This window comes from Thermobia domestica, chromosome 3, assembly GCF_964235325.1.
Source record: "Thermobia domestica chromosome 3, izTheDome1.hap1.1, whole genome shotgun sequence".
Lineage (NCBI taxonomy): Eukaryota > Metazoa > Arthropoda > Insecta > Zygentoma > Lepismatidae > Thermobia > Thermobia domestica.
In genome coordinates this window covers 146,811,926-146,832,960 of record NC_137456.1, presented here as the reverse complement: position 1 = coordinate 146,832,960, position 21,035 = coordinate 146,811,926, and the positions used below count along the sequence as shown (strand labels likewise).

The 21,035-nt window shown below is 31.7% G+C and overlaps 1 protein-coding gene across 8 annotated transcripts in view; it reads left to right on the top strand.

Moving 5' to 3' along the window:
- Positions 1 to 19,493, top strand: part of LOC145680797 (uncharacterized) — a 162,343-nt gene extending 142,850 nt beyond the window's left edge. For all 8 annotated transcript variants that reach the window (XM_081751840.1, XM_081751843.1, XM_081751839.1 and 5 more), the window contains 2 exons: positions 10,913 to 11,008; positions 19,385 to 19,493. In XM_081751840.1, coding sequence (XP_081607966.1) covers positions 10,913 to 11,008; positions 19,385 to 19,449 — 161 coding nt within the window. In that variant the 3' untranslated portion in view covers positions 19,450 to 19,493. The remainder of the gene's footprint in view (positions 1 to 10,912; positions 11,009 to 19,384) is intronic.
- The last annotated feature ends 1,542 nt before the right edge of the window (positions 19,494 to 21,035 follow it).

Here is a 21,035-nt window from a genome sequence, read left to right as displayed (position 1 = left end):
TCCCCGCCTTAAGAACATTTTTGTGGAATGATAGACAACATAATAAATAACCATACGTCCCTCTATCTGTTAATAATGAGTAAAATTCATGCAACAACTAGGCTTTAAATATTCATACATGGAAACCACTTTGTTATACATATAATTTATTCAATACGCTTCACAATGAATGATGGTCTTTCTTCTTTGCTCTCAGTGACGTCACTCGTCATGAAGAGTAGTAGGAATTATTTGGATTTTTTTCCTTCGTGCTTTTCTGTCAGCAAAATCCTTTACTAACTCTCGTACATCCATTTTTTCAGCTTCGTCCGCATTTATTGAGACAAGTGATAGATTACTTAAGATATTTTGGCCTATTGTTCTTCTCACATAGTTTTATATTAATTTCAATTTCCAGAACAACTTCTCCGCAGAACTAACAGAGACATGAAGCGTTAAAGACAAAAAATACGCGGCAATAAGTTCTGGAAAACTAGATGCCAATGACTTATATTTCACAATTAAAAGCTTTGTATGTCAAACAGAATTCTGTACGCTTATTTCAGATTTCAGCTGTTTCAAAAAGGACATTACTTCCATCGCAATCGAAGAAATAATATCACAGCTATAATTTTTTTGAAGTATATGTGTCCTTCTTAGAATTTCATCACCAATGAGATGAATTATATTGAGAGAAAAAAGGAAAAATTGGATACTGTATCACTCAAAAGATATAAAACGGAAACGGAACTGTGAATTTAGAATATCAAATATTTTAATATAGATGTTAATTCTAAAGTTTGGTTCAATATTTTCCGCCGAAGAAAAGTACAAGAGCCTATAAATGCCGACCGAACCAAATTTCCCTCCTTTTTCTTCGCGGTGCAAAGCTCCCAAAGATTGCAGGAAAAGGCAACGGTGGAAAAACATGGCCGACTAATAAAAAAACTTAAAAACATGTTCATTTAACCCCTTATAAGGCTAGGGTGGAGAGCTTCCTTGGAAGTGTCGTCCCCCGTATTGCGGAGTTTCGCACCATTGTAGTTACGCCACTGCACCGTACGACGAAAAACAAGTTGGCCTCTGATTCTTTTCATGGATCTGATTGACACAGTGGATGAAAGTGCGTGTTGTTTGTATGTGTCAAAACATGCGACCTGGACAGTAACAAAAAAGACAGAAGGCATTTTTGGACTTAGCAAAGAAACTTATTATTCCTCACATTCAAAGAAAAGTCGCAGACTGCATAACTGTTCCTAGCTATTTAAAGGAAGGTATAAAAACAATGTTGTACCAAGAAAGATGAGAACCAAGAGCGAAACTCGAAACAACCATTCCTGTTGTATTCAACCAAGGACGTTGTGTAAAATGTCCTCGATCCATAGACAGAAAGGTTCGAACAAAATATATCCTTTGTGGCAGTTTTATTTGCAAAGAACGCTCAAGAAGGAGATTTTGTGCGAAGATGCTAATGTTTGCAATGATAGAAATATTTTTTTACATGTTTCTGTATATGAATATGGAGTAGGGAAATACTTTTGAAACAATAATTGAATCTTGTTTGCTTGCAGAGAAATATCAACATGCTTATTTTACACAAAATTCAAACTATACTCTATTTGTAAGAACATATATGTATGTATCGCATTATTTTATATGGCGAAACGTTAACTATGTAACAAAAGTCCCATTTCAACATTTATGTAATATATGAACTAACTATTTTTGTTATTAACAGCGATTTGTGCGTGGGGAGCATTTGCACTGCAATCGGTAAATAACGCGAAACATTTAAGTGGGTAAAAAGAGGGTTAAAAATTTGTTCCTTAAAAGCTAGGATGAAATAAATATCAATATTTCAATCATTATAAAACTACGTGAATTTCGATGTTAAATAATTATAGAACGCATAAACAAGATTATAAATACTTTTATTCTTAGTGGTAGGCAAGCATTTTATAATGTAAATTCGTTTAAACGTTTGAAATCTACAGATGTAAAAAGAAAAAAAATCGGTATTTTTACCCGATTGTTTATGAAGTGTCAGCAAAAATATTCTTTAAAACGTAATGGAATTTTATGTTGAGTATGCTAGTATTTTTATTTTTTCAATTGGATTCAAATAACAAAAATGAAATATTTTGTTATCTTACGTCTCTGGGAATCCAATTGACAAATAATGAGAAAACTCTGCGTTTAATTCTGTTTCAAAATGGTGTCCAGTTTTTAAAATCAGGTAATAGACAAAGAAGATATTGAGGTTATTTTATTTCGGTTCTGACAATACTCGAGAAATGGCATTATATGCTAAACATCCAGTATTGCAAGCAACCTACTTTAAATCTTATACTAATATTCCCAAGTTAATCTGGTTTTTCCTTGTATGTTGGTATTCAAAATCAGAAATGATAATATTTCGATTTACAAAAGATTCTCAAATTTACAAAAGAATCTTCTTCATACTCCCTTTCTAATAGGCAGCAATGGTACTAATATTTGGCAAAGAGCTTTCAGATTTAATTTTTCCAAACCGTTTTCGGTATATAGTTTTGAGAAACAACTTCATTTAGCCTAATGTACCTATGAACATTAAGAGTTTCCGGTCAAATCTGTCATTACTAGCAACATGATGGGGCAAACCTATTGTTCCTATCGAGTTACCTCAAACACTTGGAAATTTTACAATGTCATTTACACTTGAATTTTCAACATTCCCTTATAATAATTATTTAGAAACAAACTTAGGTTCCCCAGTTTTATTTTCTACAATACCAGGCATGCTCGCAGAAAAAATATTTCAATACAGAGATGATTTGACAACAATGGTTGAAACTTCACATGCTATCTACAGTATGGAAAATATCAGGTTCTACGATCGAAATTTTTCAAATTATTAAATTTTATGTTTGGGTAAGAAAAGGGATTTACACAAAAAGAAGTAAACAGTTAAAGAACGCAATAACTATAATAACTTAGTATCTACAGTAACACTAACTACTCGGACACACTCACGCTCAAAACAATATATTATCTAAATACAAGTATGTTTAATAGTCAATAAACACCAACATTTTTTATATGAATTTTCCAAAGAATCATAAATCTGTTGTATCTCGCAGACTTCCCATAGATTATATGCATAAGTGTTAAGTAAGAATACAGTGTTACATAAAAGAATCGACAAAAAGTAGAGATATTCTCTATTTCAGTATATAATATTAAGGCCAAAATAAATTTAATAGACTTTGTGTACTTTATAATCAACACCTTTTTATTGGAAGGTTTTCTTTCGAATGAACTACATACAATAGTACAAGAAACTCGAAACAATGTTAACGTAGTACCTAGGCCTATATAGGAGATAGATTGAAAAACAGTAAGGAAACACAACTGAAATTAATTTCAAAACAAACTAAACAACTAAAAATTTTACGAAAAGTATAAAAAATAACAAATTCACAAAATACATTAATTTCACTTTTATTTTCGAACTACTCAAACAAATATAAGACACTATAATAATCTCCAAGGAGCTTTAGAAAGGCACTACATTGGGGAAGGGGTTATCATATGGCCGCATGTCTTTGACTGCATAGTGTTTCTACTGCCACGATCTAAATCTCAGCCAATCTTTAAACATTAATTAAAGAATAGCCTTATCATACATATCATCCTTTCATATCTTAAAATAAAACTTTACTTGAACCTTAAAGTATGGACATCATTCGGATTTCTGTACGTTTCGTACCTCTTGATAAAGTGAAATAGAAGTAACAAATAATACAAAAACATGTAGGCTATGTATTCAACAATTTAAGAAGTATGTGCACTATACAGTTTTGTTTGATGCTTTCTTTAAAATGCAATTTCCAAGAAAATAATTTCGAGTTACCTCTTTATTAGCATGGAAAATGTAAAATTCAAAATTTCAACAACAAGGGCCAAATTTCATAACATGGTAGATGAATAGTGGTTGCTATCATTTGAGCAATTTTTATTTATATTATCTATCCGTTCGGAACTCAGCAATTATTTAAAAAATTAATAATTTTTTCTATCTAATAAAAGTAGTACTTTGAAGTAAGTAGCAAAATTTTATTGCAAGATAATATCCCGAAATACCCTTATTAATTATAAAATTTCTATCCCTCCTATTAAATTTTGCTGGTACATTTATTTTGCATAAATTATTCACTGTTTAAAATATTTTTCTTTCTTCCACTTACTTAATATCCAATTTATTATAAACTAAAATTACACTAGATAGCTATTAGAACAATACACATCAGATTCTTTTACATTCTTTCTAAACAACTCATTCAATTTGTAATGGTAAGCGTTTGTTTCATTTATACATCTACCAGATACCATATATCTCGAGTTGTAACAACTTATTTGAAGTTATTTACTTAATTATTATTACGCTATATGAAAATAATTATTTAATGAATTACTTGTTAATATTCAATAATTTAATTCCAATTTTATATATCAAAAACAAATCTGAATTTCTCTTTTAAATAAGCAGCACTATTTAATAATTTTACTTTTAATCTTATCGTGAGGAGTTGTTTAGATTGGATTAAAGAAGAAACGAAATACAAGGTTCATTTTGTTTAAAGGGTTCACACATAGACATGCAAACATTTTAACAGGAAAATTAAACACGTTTTATCGACACGAATTGTCAAAGCAACTGTACTACTACTTTGTCTTTAAACTAGGTAATTTATTCAACAGGAATTTAAATTGTCTAAAGTTGAATTAATTTGCCATAAAAAATTAACTTCATTTAGGAAGCGGTCATTTTCTTTAGACATTTTATCTTTTACGAGAGTCAAGAAGATATTCACCATTAACTTATTAGAACACTCTTACACCGTTTGAAATGGCTTACACATATTATACGCGTTACTTCTAAGGTTCAACAACTTAATAAATAATTATATCCACAATTGCTTTTTTAATGTTAAGAAAACAAACATTATTACCAGAAATATAAAAGACGTGAATAAATTAATTTATAATAGCACTTACATTATTTTTACCCTTTTAACATCATTGGGTTTTGATACTCGAAAAACTACCATGAAAGACCTTGTTCGTCAAAGTATTGAGCTGAAGAGTTGAGGCATTTAAACAACTCATTCAGCTATTGAAAATAAACTAAAGTTGTCAATTGTAATGTGAGGCTGAGTGTTAAATGAAATAACACAAATAGGCCTACATCCGGGAGAGGGATACGCAATATTAATAAAGGTCTCCCCCACACCAATATCAATCAAGTCTGTCCAACGAAAATATCTTAATAAATTTAGCAATAAATGTGATATTACTCAAATAATTTACATGAGGTTTGAATATAATTTTGACTTAAATGATAATTTCAAACTTACTACAAATATGTGTGAGGCATATATTTGAAACAAATTCTCCAACAAAATTAACGATACAAAAAATAATAACAATCCAACTATAATTTTAAGTACAACAAAATGCTCTAAATCGAAGGTACCCTGTCAGAATAGCATTATATTAACTTTACAGACTCTTCATTGGTCAAATACTCTCGCACTTCGATAGGCCATCAGCACGGATTATAAACCAGAAATGCCTCGTGATACAACAGACCAAAGGAAGTTCGTAATGTATAGCAAAATTAAATTTAAAAGAAAAATCAATTAAGCAAGCAAAATATGACTACTGAAAGCAACTAGTTAAATTATAGAAAATGAGAAAAAATGCAATACTTACGTTTCCTGTTGGATCACGTTTGGCATATGGTTGATAAATCCGTCTAATGCCGACATATAGTTAATGCTTTCGACTAAATATTTTCAGTGGAGCACCATATTAAATAATGAAATATTGTATATCATTTTCACCCAGAATATAGCACTAACAAACAACCCCTTTACTATGCACTGCTAATGAAGAAGAAAAAAATTGCTCCCGTCGGTCAAGTAGATTTCATGGCTTCTAACCTGGTCATCGATGACAAGGGCCCGAAACCATGAAAATTCCCACCAGAGGGCAATACAATAGAAGCTTACGTAGATATATACTCCAAGTACACCAAGGAGCAAAAGTTCATACATTCCATCTTGATTTGTTTACCAACGTTTAAATTAAATAGAAAACAGACTTAGGTAAGAATAATAACGTAAAGGTGGAGACCATACGTTACACAATCTATCCAATATTTCCTTTAAATTTGCGAGTTCTGCATTAGCTCACTCCAAAAGGTTCAGAATGGCACGAGGGCGGAGGGAGGGGACATCGCTCTCTCATGTTTATTATTCCTTGTTTTGTATAATGAGAGATAAGGATTTTATAAATTTGTTTCAAATTTTCACTTTTTATGACTAGATATTTGATTTTACTATTGCAATTTTCTAACTTGTCTCAGTTGATATGGGTGACATCGCATATCACAATTGACATAATTTACACTTCACATTAGAAATTTCAAGTTATTATAAACGTTGTAAAGAGTTTAAGGATCATCTATTTATGCTTGTGATTAGGGATCTATAATTTATTTTCCTTGTATATTTATTATCAGGCTCATATTACAATCCAATTCTTGTGAATGTATGCTTCTTATTTAAATGCCTAATTTCTATTATATCTTCGTCCAGCATTAGTAGGCAATTAGTAAGCTACTTCAATTAAGAAATTCAGTAATAATTATGGGGTGATCGATATTCTCACTATATTATTACTCTAAGTTGCCTGGTATCCCATAGTTCTCTACGTCTTGACTTCAAGCAATTTAAGTTTTTCTTTAACAATTCTCATTAGTAGAGATCATGTCCATTATGAAATCTAAGAGCCCATTTTTAATTTGACATTTATATCGGCCTTAACTTTTAACACTTGTCATTCCAACGAGCAGCCATAATTTTCTACACTCCAACAAAACGCATGAATAGGTAAATATATCATAATAATTAAAAGGTTTGCCTTCCAGCTGCCAGAATTATGTTCGGTGCACGGCATGAGCGAAGCATTTGATATTTCTGTGTTCGTTAGGTTGCAGTTCTGAGCTTCGTCCAATCTTTCAAAATGGATATCTACAATATCCTATTGAAGTAAAGGACCCGGATCAAACTGTTGACTCCGCAAGTTCCGAAGGGAAGAAAGTATCAAATACTCATTTCCAATTGAGCAATGTGTGATGAAGCAGAGGCCTTTCATGGTCATAGCCAGGACAGAGTGAACAGGTTATACAAAGAATTGGAAAGACCAAATAAGGGGTCAAGAAATTAAGCACATGTTGCGAGATTACGGTAAATAAGGAATTATCGAATATGAACTTGCGAAACCATCCAACAACTTCTTGCTTACGGGTTACCACTTTCTTATTAACTCTAGGCTTGTTGTCTTCTTTTCAAGTTGGGACAGAACATCAGAGCTCAGGTGCTCCATGTGCAGGCGTAGGCTCTTAACCCAATTATTCAAACTGAATCACATGTGAGCTCAGAGGTTTCTGTTTCTATTACTATTAACCATTTCAATGAACCGAAGGATGTTTCATTGGACGGTGAACTATGAATAGTTACGCGACACAATTGTCAAATTTTAAAAAAAATCTTCGTTTCGATAATGCACATGATTATTAATAATATTAGTATTAATAGTAGTAATACTGATCATCATCGCAAATACGCGTACTCTGCCATTATTAGCAAAATACTTATCGTAACTGAGAATGTTTAATATTCCACCGTCTTCCACAAACCTTTTCGTCTTCACGTACGAAAAGTAAAATCTAAATTCACTAGGAATGTAGTCTAGAGCGACTTTGTAAGTAACGAGACAACTCAGATAAGATAAATTTTTGGATTGGCGATCGAAGCTGCGGGAACTTAACGAATGCGATTATACTGGCTGTAACAGTGCTGCCATTTCCAGTTTAATTGTTCAGGAAATAAGAGCCCTGAAGGAGCTTCTCTTACATAATAAATTACGACTTACATTGTTTATCTGTACTATGTGCCCTTGACAGAAAAAGCATCTGACAAAAACGTATAAGGAAAAAGATGACAAGAATGCGACTAATGCGTGTACTGATGTCTATAGCTTTTGCATTTGTGTTACGACTAGAAATTATAGATTATTTTACAACGTCAGAGTATTGAATACATTTCAAAGGTTGAGTAATGATTGTCTTTTGTTATTACATTTTTGTCATCATAGTCAGTCAATAGGACTCCCTACATTTATGCATACTCTTTGTATGAAAACAATGAGATGGGTATTTTAATCAATATTAACTGTCAACAATTTTACTATATCTTTAGCACGTATAGTTGGGTGCGAGATATCACATTTTTTTTTTTTCAAGTTAAATGCATTTAAGGCGCTGAGAAAATTGTGCCTCGATTTAGTACATTAGTTTATTTTGTTAATTAGCTTTGATATGCTATTCTTCATACTTTGTCTTTGAGGTGTTATCATTTGTTCGCAACACGGAGAGAATTTGCTACAGTAAAAAAAATTCTTTCTTTTCCTACTTCCGAGTGGGCAAGTCTCTTGTGTAGTTAGATTAATATATATAAGTGACGTATCCATTATTTGCTACCAGGTTCATAATCGCTTGTAATGTTCTTATTTTAAAATATATTGTATCAATTTTAGGTGTATACATTATGCAACGCGGCCTAATCTCATGTAGCAAAAACATACATGGTTTAGAATTAGTATATGAATTATAAATAGTCAAATAAATAAATGCTAGTTTCAAAAATATTTATATTGCATAAATGGTATATTTCTAAGCTTTAACCTTCCGTTAGTTTTCGAAATATATATATATATATATATATATATATATATATATATATATATCGGAAAATGATAATTCAATATTTCAATTATTGGAAATGGATACTCCAAAGAAGAAAGTTTTGACTAATAACTTCAATAACTTTCCAAGCGCTCCTGCCTTTCAGTTGAATATAAAATTCAAAAGCATACTATTAATAATAAACTTACAAATGTAAAGCAATCAATAATCAGAATAATAATCAACTCACGAAATTAACCAATTCAAATTGTTTTCTTCTACTTCAAACCTTTGCTATTTTACCAGTAACGCATGTAACAACATGCTTCTTTTGAACACATCCATTCGAATATGAAGACGGCATATATAATAGTTGAAACAATTTCCGCTTTCACGTCTAATACTTACAAGGCTCAGTTAAATGTGTTACATTCAAATGACCTGTAATACTTCGCTTTGAAGAAATTGACGTTGAATTCTCATTATACAGACTTTCAATCACTATATAGAATTCTTCCATTTCTTTACTAGCTTTGTAAGTTCCCATTTCCGTATAAAACACCTAAGTGGTGTTGACGTATGACGAAAATTCAAACGAAGAATTTTATTTCGATACCTTTCCAGCATTGGTGCTGTTTCTCGAGGTGAAACTTACTGAAAGTGTCAAACTTTATTTTTTTTAACGTATCATTACAATAGGAATTTGTGTCATAAGTATTAAGTACAATTTTATGCATTATTTACACAAGCTGTTTTTTGAATGCAAACATTCGGAAAACATAGCTCTTGATATTAATTTCCTCTGGAAGTAAAACCAATTAAAATATAGAAAAGAATTTGACACAAGTAAAATTCTGTCATTTAATAGATAATGCAAGTACTTTATTTACACAGGTACTCAGATGTATTATTTTCATAGGTTATAGTGAAAATTTGTAAATATATAGTGGGATTTCTACTAGTAGAACATAGTCAAAGAAAAAATGAAATGTTATGAAAGCTTTCAGCTTTACGTTCCATGCTTATGACGGCAAAGCTAAAGAAGACAAGGATGATGAGAAATGAATGCAATGTTGGAATGAATAAAGTGGGAGGAACACCCAGAAAACCCACACACATATGGTTTGTCCACCACTAAGTTCATTTGGTGCCAGCCGGGATCAAACCAGTTACTTCACGCACCAGAGGTGAACATTCTTCCATTGAGCCATGAAGTCTCCAGGAAGACGAAGAGATGTCATAATTTGAACTGAACTACTCTATACTCAGCACTATTTTAAACTACGACGTTTGGTATTGATAGAAGCAGCTCACATCTAAGAGTAAAATATCTTAGTATCAATAAATATACTATTTATATAAATTAATTAAATTAATATGTTTCTTATGATTGTAAAATATTGACTATTTCAAAAATAGTATTTGTGATTACTGTTACATAAGTCCGAAGAACTACGACATTTCTACTTCAAGTTACATCCATTGAAGAAATGTATACCAATACGCTTCAAAACTAATAGTTATTCTATACTCTGTATGTGTTAATGCATAAAATATCTTTCATCCTTTTAATTACATATGTAAATAGCCACACGAAACAATATTTATTTTGTTAGAGTCCTTTTCTGGAAACCACTCTCTGATTCTTCTTGTGTATAATAAACGTAAACATAACTTATGTGTAAAACTGGTAAGCTCTTTAAATCACTAAAAATTATATATATAATTTCAGGGGAGAAAATGTTAGTGCGAATGTTGTTTTCATATTTTGCTTGTTGCTTCTTTTCAACAAGATAAAGGGTTAGGTAGTTGTTCAAGGAAGATTCAACTTCAAAGTGAGTATAAAAGTATAGAACCTAAGTAATTTTAATGAGAGTAATTATATAACTGTGATTAATAGTAAAAAAAATCCTTAAGTTTAACGTTCCACGATTATGCCAGTTAGGCTAAAGGAGACGGTGATAATGAGAAATGAGTGAAATGGCGGAATGAAGAAAGTAGGAGGAAACGGGAGAACCCTGAGAAAACCTACAAGCACGGTGTTTATCCACTACAAAGGTGATTAATAGTGTTAGTAATGATAACGTTGTTAACCATAATGTGATGTATATTGTACATGGATATGTTTATTTTCTATTGCAGTTGTATGCGATTGCCCTCGACTATTGGAGGAAAAATTTCTTTGTGATGGAGTAAGACATTGTCGTGATGGGTCTGATGAAGATTCTCGATCCTGTTGTAAGTAAAATTCTTATATTGTTCTTCAGTGTCTTTTGTTTTATGTAACGTTTTAGTTTTGTAAGTCTCACTACATTCTCATGAATTAATATGGATATGATTTTTCACAAGTACAGCTTAAATGCATTATTTGTTCTTTTTTGCAAGTACAACCCTGTAATCCAAGTCCTCATTTTCACAAGGTTGCGAAACACATGCGACGCTACCGATAATCCAACTCAAAGTCTCTATCTGTTGAGATGATAATAATAGAATAGTAAATATACTCAATATCATGCTTTTACCTATGACATTTTACACTTACAATTCTTATAATAATGATTCCTAACGCAATTTCGGAAACAAAGGAAAGAGGAATTTGATAAAGAATTAACCAAAGAAATGTTCTCAGTCTTTATGTTCGGTTAAGAGATAAAAATGATCTTTCTCTAGAATTGGAATAAACGGACATACGATTAGCAAACTGTGCACCTAATCCACTATTTTATTTGTATTAATTTTGCCTAAATTATTTTGTTCGGTTCTAAAATCTGCAGTGTATAGTGTAATTCTCTGTTCCACACTTTGTTTTGTTTACAATCAGATACAACTGAGTTAGCTGCAAAAATATGGGATGTTACATATCTTGCATTACATAATTCTATTTTTGTACAAGTCTCAGTTTCATTTAAGTCACAGTTTGTATTTGTAAAATGATGTGGGTTAGAATGATTTTTCAAGTATAACACAACAAAAATAGAATTGCAATAACAATTATCTAAAATATAAAAATAAAAATTTGATGATAATTAATAAAGTCAAATAACTATAATCTTTGATAGGTCTTAGTGAATCATCTAGACTTACATGAGAGGATACTATCGAGGTAACAGCAATTTTTTATAAGTTCAAGGAATTGATTAGATTAGTAATCAGTATATATCTTAGCAGAAAACCCGGGTTCAAATCAAGTTCGGACTTTTTAAGATTCTTGATTTTTTAATTTCAATCTGTACTCAGTTATAAGCAAGATCTCCGATAGATAAAGACAAATACGTTATAATGCATGCTAATCATAGTACAGTCATGAATAGATACAATGGTTGACGATCTTATTTCCTCCTATTGTACGAGATTTGATATATTCGGTTTACTTTAACCATGTTCTAACTCCTATATGATTAGTACCTTTTTTTATTCTCATATGCAGTATTTAGTGATATAGTACATTTGGCACACACAACGAGTCAGAATGTTTTTGCTATATGGCGCTCATTGGACAATGTGTTCGAAATAATGGAGAATAATCTCAGGAGATTATTCTCTTGTGTCAATTGAATGCAACGTCACCGACTTTCCAAAATTTATGTGGGTGCATATGAATGGCGAGACGTATTAATCTATATGTTTTCAGGAAAGTATCTATATTTGGTTGATTTATTTTTAGTTAAAATCTTTCATGAGCTAAAATCTTTCTGTCATAAAGGATTATGCTGTGATAAAGTAAATATACTGGTACTATAAGGATAAGTTAAGGCTGCCCTAGCTCAGTCGGTAACACGGCTTACTTAAACGCAAGAGGAACAGGTTCAAACCCTTGTCCAAACTAAAAATCTTGTAGGTGCTGTGCACCCACAAGATTATTTGTGTGGGTGCCGGAGCCCCGGAGCACCCACGTAGTCGGTGCGCATGATTGAATGTAATAAGCTTGTTTCCGTACTTCGCAGGCTTACCAGCTGTCGTTACCGTCTTAATATGCTACGTGTGTACTATGTTGCATCTGCCAAGGCATTTATGTTGCACTAGCGAAAGTAATATACAAGGACTATTGAAGTTATAGCAGTCCTTTTTCAAATACTTTTTCAAGTACCGTATGTAGGTGGTACCAGCATCCACAGGTCGCCTTTTTATGATAACAACTACAACGCATTATGGTAATCAATTGATGAGTTATACGCAGTTGGTGTGCCGCGGCGGCTCATTGGTAGAGCGTTCCCTTCTGGTGATTGGGGTCCCTGGTTTGATCCCAGCTCGGGCCAAGTGAACTTTTTGGTGGACAAACACCGTATGCGCGGGTTTTCTTGGAGTTATCCCGTTTCCTCCCTTTTCTTCATACCACCATTTCATTCATTTTTCATCATCACTGTCTCCATTAGGCTAGCCGGCATAACCGTCGGACGTAAAACTCAAAGATTTCATTTCATTTCATATATACAGTTCGTAAACTACCCCTGCTGCCAAGCAACCCCGTTCTCCGGTATAGGTATTAAGTTTAGCTATTTTCTACTTCATTTTAAGTAATAAATGTTGGCATAGTTTTCATGGCAGATAGTCCCTTGTGACGGAGCACGTCGTTTGAAATAAAATAAGTAGACAAAATTTTTGAACTATGTGAGACATGGAAAGACACGTCTTGAGCAGTATCGTGTTTGAGACTATTGTGATGTCTCTCCTTGGATCCAAAACACCGCGTCTCGACTTGAATTTCGTCTTATATGGCTCATCTCTGGTATCCTGAGGCACCTGGAACTAGATTATATTTTTATTCGCAAAATTAAGGCAATAGAGATAAAAATTATCACAATAACATCAACATAAATTACAATCCTTTCATTGAATTAAATTATTTAATAAGAACAAAATAATAATAACTTATTATTATTATTATTATTATTATTATTATTATTATTATTATTATTATTATTATTATTATTATTATTATTATTATTATTATTATCAGGATGTCTCTAAAAGGGATTTACCATCTTTGAAATTAACAAAATCAACCATAATGCTGGTGTTTTTGGTAGAAATTGTCTTACCATTAGTTTATTTTCATTTCTATTTTATTTACTTTTCGCCATCTATCAAACTTCACCACAACACAACACCACAACAATACAACAAAGCGAATGTTCTGTTATTATATTTACATCATACTGTAATTAAATGTATATAGAATTTACTATAGCGAGGTTAAACTAGTTGGTTGACTGTTATCTGTATAAGATTAATGTAGTAAAATGAATTAAAGAAGCAGATGACGTTCAACCGTAACAATAGTGATTAAACGCTCAACTAAGCTTCAGCTGTCATATATAAACATTTCTCTTCAAGAATGTATAACGTTTATTATAGTTGATGGAGGAGGACTTGCATAACTTCGTATTTTCGAGTAAATAGAGGAATACTTCTTGCTTAAACTTAACAACCGTTCGAGGATTAATGTAACGTCTATCTAGTAGATTGAAATTATTTTTACATGATGTGACATAACAAGAGAAATTGCATCGATCTTGTTTGCATAAAACAATTTGACATTAATACCTTCATAACAAATTGTGGCTCGTATATCCGAGTCAGGCGTTTATCATCTACATACTCGTTTTTCGTTTCCAAAATAGTTTAGAGAAGAAGAAATGCAATATATTAGTGTAATTTTCAAGAGAACAAAAGATACTGTTTAGTAAAATCTAACCTATGTTCTTGATACAGTTTTTGCCTTAGCTTAGATTACCATTCAAACTAATAAAATGGTTATCGAAGTGAATACTTATTCATGCAGAATGAACAAAATATCAGCAACAGAAACTATTCAATCAACTGTACCTTTTCAGTACTAAATAGTTACGTAGATATATTTTATATATAAATTTTACCATTTCTACGGCTTCAAAAATGTGGAAAAGCGGGATTGTCAATCATGAGGTATCAATTAAAATTTAGAAAGCATAAAATAAATATTTACTTCAAGATTGACAAGTTGATAGAAACAGAAAGTTATTACCTAGTCATATGTCGGTTCACCATCCCTCTTGTCCTGTCGTCAGTTCCCTCTGTTGTAACTTGTAAGATTTGCTGCACGTCGGTCAGAATATTGCAAATTTCACTTTAAATTTTTAATATGTATATTATCTCATATTCGTTTCGTTTTGCATGAATATTTGATACCAGACGAGATAGATAGATATTTTAGAGACGAGACTAAAATCTCTTAGACAAAGTTTCGTGTTGTTCCATTCCTTGCAGGTTGCTGCGTTTGTCAATTATTTTGTAACTTGTATTTAACAAATCTCTTTCAATTGTTATTTTCAACAGACTAATTCCAAATTATTTTACAAGGAACTTCTTTCACTAAGTTTCTGTACTAAGACATCTAATATGTCTCCTTGTATGCAAAGAGAAGGTTACCGAGAAGTATATAGAGAGTGCCGAATCTGATTTAAGTTACCTACTAAGCAAATAATATATTTTTACACAGTGTATTAATGTGTAACAATTTCGTCAGTTTCTCCAACAGTTGCGTCAAAACTGTTACACGTTAATAATTTTGCAGTCAACATATTTTTGCTATTTAAGTACTTTAAATGAGATGTAAGTCTATTAACAGCAAAGCTTGTTCAATGGAAATCATTAGAAAATCTTGTATAAATAAATGTCATATAGATGTCACAAGTGCACACATTGCAATCGGTATCACAACAGGGCGGATTATAACATGTCAGCTTTACATTGAAGATAATTCTCTCAGAACTCTGTTGCTACACTGATAATGCTTTAAGAATGATAAATCATACCATCATCTTCATATATATTATGTTATTATTCTCCAGTTTTTTGCTGCAACCGACATGTTTTTATATACCATAGTTTTCAGCTTATCTCTTGGTCTTCATATACGCAGTTTAAAGTTTAATATCGTGCATTAACTATAACCATTTCATCACTCCATTTGTCCTCTTCTTTCATGCTTTCTTGCACTTACCTCAGGAATTAAACCGTATTGTTAATTCTACTTAATGGAAAATTATTTACAAATATTTTACACATATTTATAAAACAAGTGCATTATTTATTAATTTCAAGCTCTATTGGCTTGTATAAAAGTGCATTTGGCTTCTATTTGAAGCGTTTACAACGCATAACAAAGAACAAACGACATTTGTGTGGAAGAATAAATGTACTGAGGGATGTAGAAATTTATCATTATTTCGAAGAACATTATAGCTTATAAAACTCTACACAAAATAGTCCTGAGGCTTGTTTTCATAGAGTCAATCGTTTCAAAGATATAGGTTGTTAAATGTCTGTACAGAGAAAGAAGAGGTTCTGAATGTGAGACTGAAACAATTAAGAGGAAATCACACCGGTGAAAAAATTTTTAAAAAATACGCCTTGAATCTCCCTAATGTATTATTTCTTGTGTGTGGTAATTAATGCATCAGACAACAATTACATTCTTAGTTTCAAGTTATAAGATTTTGATTTTTAAAAACGTGGCCTTTTTCACGAACCATTTATCAAAATATTTGAAAATATAAACTCTTAATTATGTTGGAAATAGTTAACATTTTTGGAAGGAAAATTAAGCGCAATAAAATTAGCCCGATCCCGCCCCACGGCAGTGGGAGAGGAGCAAATTAGAGAACTCAAACGAGAACCCCCTTTTTCTTTTTTTTTAAGCGCAAGTTGGAATTCAACCGAGAAAATTAAATAAGTTTTAATTCGAAACATTTTTCTCGTTTCTTGATAAATGGTGTTACAATCAGTAAAAACTAGTTATTAAGGTTTGTTCAATTGGGAGGCTTTTCTCCCGGAATTTTATTTTCAAAGACCAAGTGGAAAAATTCCAATCAAACCAGATTTCTCTGGAGAAATTTAGGTCTTAAAATTCCCTAAATTTGTGTTTCTCCTTCTCAAAAGTAACACTAATTTGCCTTTTTTCTCTAGTGGTGTGATACGTAGTAAGTGTATTTTTGTAATTATTTCAAAATTTACCGATTTTTCGTCATAAATATTTTCGGGAACATTTTGCACAAAAAAGATACACAGTTTCTTCCTAAAATAAATAGCTTTCCGTAATAGCTACAGTAAACATGTTATATTATTATTATTATTATTATTATTATTATTATTATTATTATTATTATTATTATTATTATTACTTAGTAGTAATAGTAGTAGCAGTAATACCCTCTTCCACATGACCGATGGTGTAGAGTACTCGAGTAGATTCACATGAGAGTTCAAACACTATATATGTTATAATTTGTGTAGATCATATATTAACAATAATAGCAGAAATTTCTGTTTTTGCACGGGAGGAATAATGTTTATGCCTGATGTCTGCAACTTACAACAAATGAGTGAAAAAAATGACAGCAATATCAATCTCCCGGCCATCTGACATGCACTTTCCTTGGAACACTTCTACTTTGTTTAATCTGGACTCTTACCAATCAGCTTCAATACCCCATAAATTATTGATTCGACACTGATATCGGTTATCTTTTATAGTATTTTACCTCAACTCTTTCTACTCCAATTAATATTAAACTATCTCATCAACACTGTATTTTTTTTTCAGATTGAGGTCGTGCGTATATCTCTACTTGTTTTTGTTTCTCAAAATGAGTTTACAAAACGAATTTCGTTTTCCTAACATTATGATCTTATGAAGTACTCTATTTTTTATGAATCCTTCTTTCTGTTTGATCTCTGTTTCTCAATAAATATCGCCAATTACTATCAGATAGTTTTATCCACATGTTACATTTCCTGTTTTATAATTAATTATTTCTCAATTAATATGAGATTGTTATTCTAATATTTGTATTTTAATAAAGTAAACCTCCAATTTAAGCTACAGAAACAGAAACACCTACAAGAGTAACTCAACCAGCTCCTCTTCAGACAAGTACGTATTAGAAGTTTTATTCTTTTGCCTTGACTTTATAGGAATACTAGTTTCCCCAGTTACGAAAGGAGATCTGCTTTTAATTTTATATTTCATTTTGATCAGGAACAAACCTTTTATTTTTAATATCATAATTATTTTTGTTAATAGTTAAATAGAAAAGAAAAGAAAATGAAATTTTTGAGTTCTACGTCCCACGTTATGTCCTCAAGGCTAAAATAGACGGTGATGGTGACAAATGAATGAAATTATGGAATGAAGAAACAGGGGAAAACGGTTGAACCCTGAGGAAACCCATGGGCACGGTGTTAGTCCATCACACAAAAAGCCTAGAAAGGTTGGGGTCGAACCCGTGACACAAAATACCAAACGCAAACGCTGTGATACTGAGCTACAGAGTCCATCAGTTAAGGAATATAACACATTATCATCCGTTGACTTTGTGGTCATTCAATATATTATAGTTCATCATCAATTTACTTTGAACTTAGAAGAATAGAAGCAATACACGTGTAAAGATTTCGAGATGGGTTTACGCATGCTAAAGATTTTGACTCACGTGCCGAGGTTGGCAAAGTATTCCAATCACGACACGTTTAAATTATATATGATTTGGAGGAATAAGTTGATCTATGAATAGGAATTGCAAGTTGGCTATTAAAACGTGATCTTGTGTCCCTCTCATGAAAATCGCTTAAAAAATTAAGGTGTTTTAGAAGATAGGAAGGTTCTGTAAAAGTAAGTGTTTTATACAGCAGTACCAACGAGTGCAATTTTTGCCGTTGCTGCATCTTCAGCCATTTCAGCTTTTTAAAGAATGGCGTAACATGATTTGAGAATTTTAAGTTAAAAATAAAACGTATACAAGCATTTTGTACTCGCTGCAAACGCTTTTGTAAATGTATATCAGCGTCATTTAAGGCGGTATCACAGTATTCCAAATGTGGTACTACTAGGGTTTGAACAAGAGTTTTTTTCAACTGTGTTGGTAAAAAGTTTTTTAATTTGCTGAGAGAATGAAGAATTCCAAAAGCCTTCTTGCATGATGCGTTAATTTGATGGGACCAAGTTAAATATTTGTTAAGTATGACGCCAAGATTTTTCACAGAGGAAGAGAAGGGAATATTTACGCCTTCTAAAGTTATATTGGGAACAAGTGAAGCATCTATTAACGTCGTTGCACGTTTGGAAGTAATTAAAATTGACTTTGATTTGACTGGATTTATAATCAAATAATTATTTGCTGACCATTTAGCCAAATTACTAAAGTCTTCGTTCATCTTTGTTATACAAGTATCTATTTGCTTTGGTGAAGAAGATAGATACAATTGAACATCGTCCGCATACATGTGATACTTACAGTGTTTTAGAGATTGTGCTAAGTCATTAATATAAAGGCAGAAAAGAAGAGGCCCTAAAACACTACCTTGAGGAACCCCACAAGGGAGGTTACGCTCACCAGAAACTAAGTTGGCAACCACCACATACTGTTTTCGGTCGCAAGTTTTGTGAAAGATAGCATTCATGGATAAAGACAAATAAACAAATTCAAATGCTACGTTTGTTTTGAATAACTACTACAATCAGATTGTTTTATCGACATATTTCATTTTTCGTGCTTTATAATTAATTACTTCTCCATTAATATGCGATTGTTATTCTAATATTTGTATTTCCATAAAGTAAACCTCTAATTTCAGCTACAGAACCAGAAATACCTACAACAGTAACTCAACCAGCTCCTCCTCAGACAAGTACGTATTAGAAATTGTATTCTTTTGCCTTGAATTTATAGGAATATTAGTTTCCGCAGTTAGGAAAGGAGATCTGCATTTGATTTTATATTTCATTTTGGTTAGGAACAAATCCTTTATTTTTAATATCATAATTATTTTTGTTATCAGTTAAAAAGAAAAGAAAATGAAATGAAATTTTCGAGTTCTACGTTATGTCCTCAAGTCAAAAAGAGACAGTGATGATGACAAATGAATGAAATTATGGAATGAAGAAACAGGGGGGCAATGGTTGAACCCAGAGAAAACCCATGGGCGCAGTGTGTGTCCATCACAAAATACACTTAGGAGGGTGGGGTCGAACCCGTTACCCAGAATACCAGACGTAAACGCTGTAGTATTGAGCTACAGATGCAATCACTTAGGGAATATAACACATTATCATCCGATGTCTTTGTGGCCACTCAATATATTATCATTTGTCAATAATTTTTTAACTTAGAAGAATAGATGCAATACACGTGTACTTTCAAGTTAGCCAAAATAACGTCTCATTTTTGTATAAAGTTTATCAATGGAAAAGACACCTTCCATTTTGTGCATATTATCAGCATGTTGATTTTCCTGATTCATCTTTAATGTTTACAAATGAAAATTAGAATCATATGTTTTCTACGAGAATTTCTATATTTTAGTTGTAAAATTGTTAATTGTCACAGATACAACATGCATGTTAATATACATACAGAAAGAACAACGTGACGAGTAGTGTCACGAGTCTATATGTTATTTCACTATGTGAGTATGATTCTGGAACTCGGTATATTTAATGCTTTTGTTTAAACTCGATTGTCAAATTTAGATGTAGTTCACTATGTGATTTTCTTTTATTTAAAGTAAATATTTGACGTAAATATACGGTTGCAAAGCATTATCTTAATAATTGTTAAGATTTACTGAAAAATAACTATAATTTAAAGCTAACTGAGAATATTTCACCAGGTTGAATATTTTACTTTTCTTTTTTTTAATTTAGTAAATTGATTAACATTAAAAGAATGGCAATAAGAAATTCTAGCAAATAATAATAATTCTCTCAAGGATAATACATTATTTCTTTTTCGAGATAGTGAAATTTTTTGGATATGAAAGAAGAACAAAAGGGATACAACATTTTTGAATTAATATTTGTGTTAAAAAATTAAGTGCCGAGTTAATTTGTTCATGTTTAGAGGTCTCCTTTAAAACCGTAAGGATCATAACAGTACTGTTCTGGACAAAGACCATTCAGTAATTTGCTTCATTTTCTACCTCATACATCTAACAGTGGACGTGAACGGTATAATAATCATCTACGTTTTAGAAGTAAACCTCGTCAAGAAAGTGCAGTTATTCATTAATCCACAGTAGATACTCGATGTCGTTGCATTAATTTAAACATGAATTTGTATCTCACAAAGCAACATTTTAAGAATTAATCAAAGTTAAAATTTTTATTTAATAGCGATGTCAAGAAACTGCAAATGATTGTATGAACAGAATTTCGAGACTTAGACAATCATCTCGGGATAGAAAGACACGAATATTATTTGGCGATATTTATTGAGCAAATTCCGTC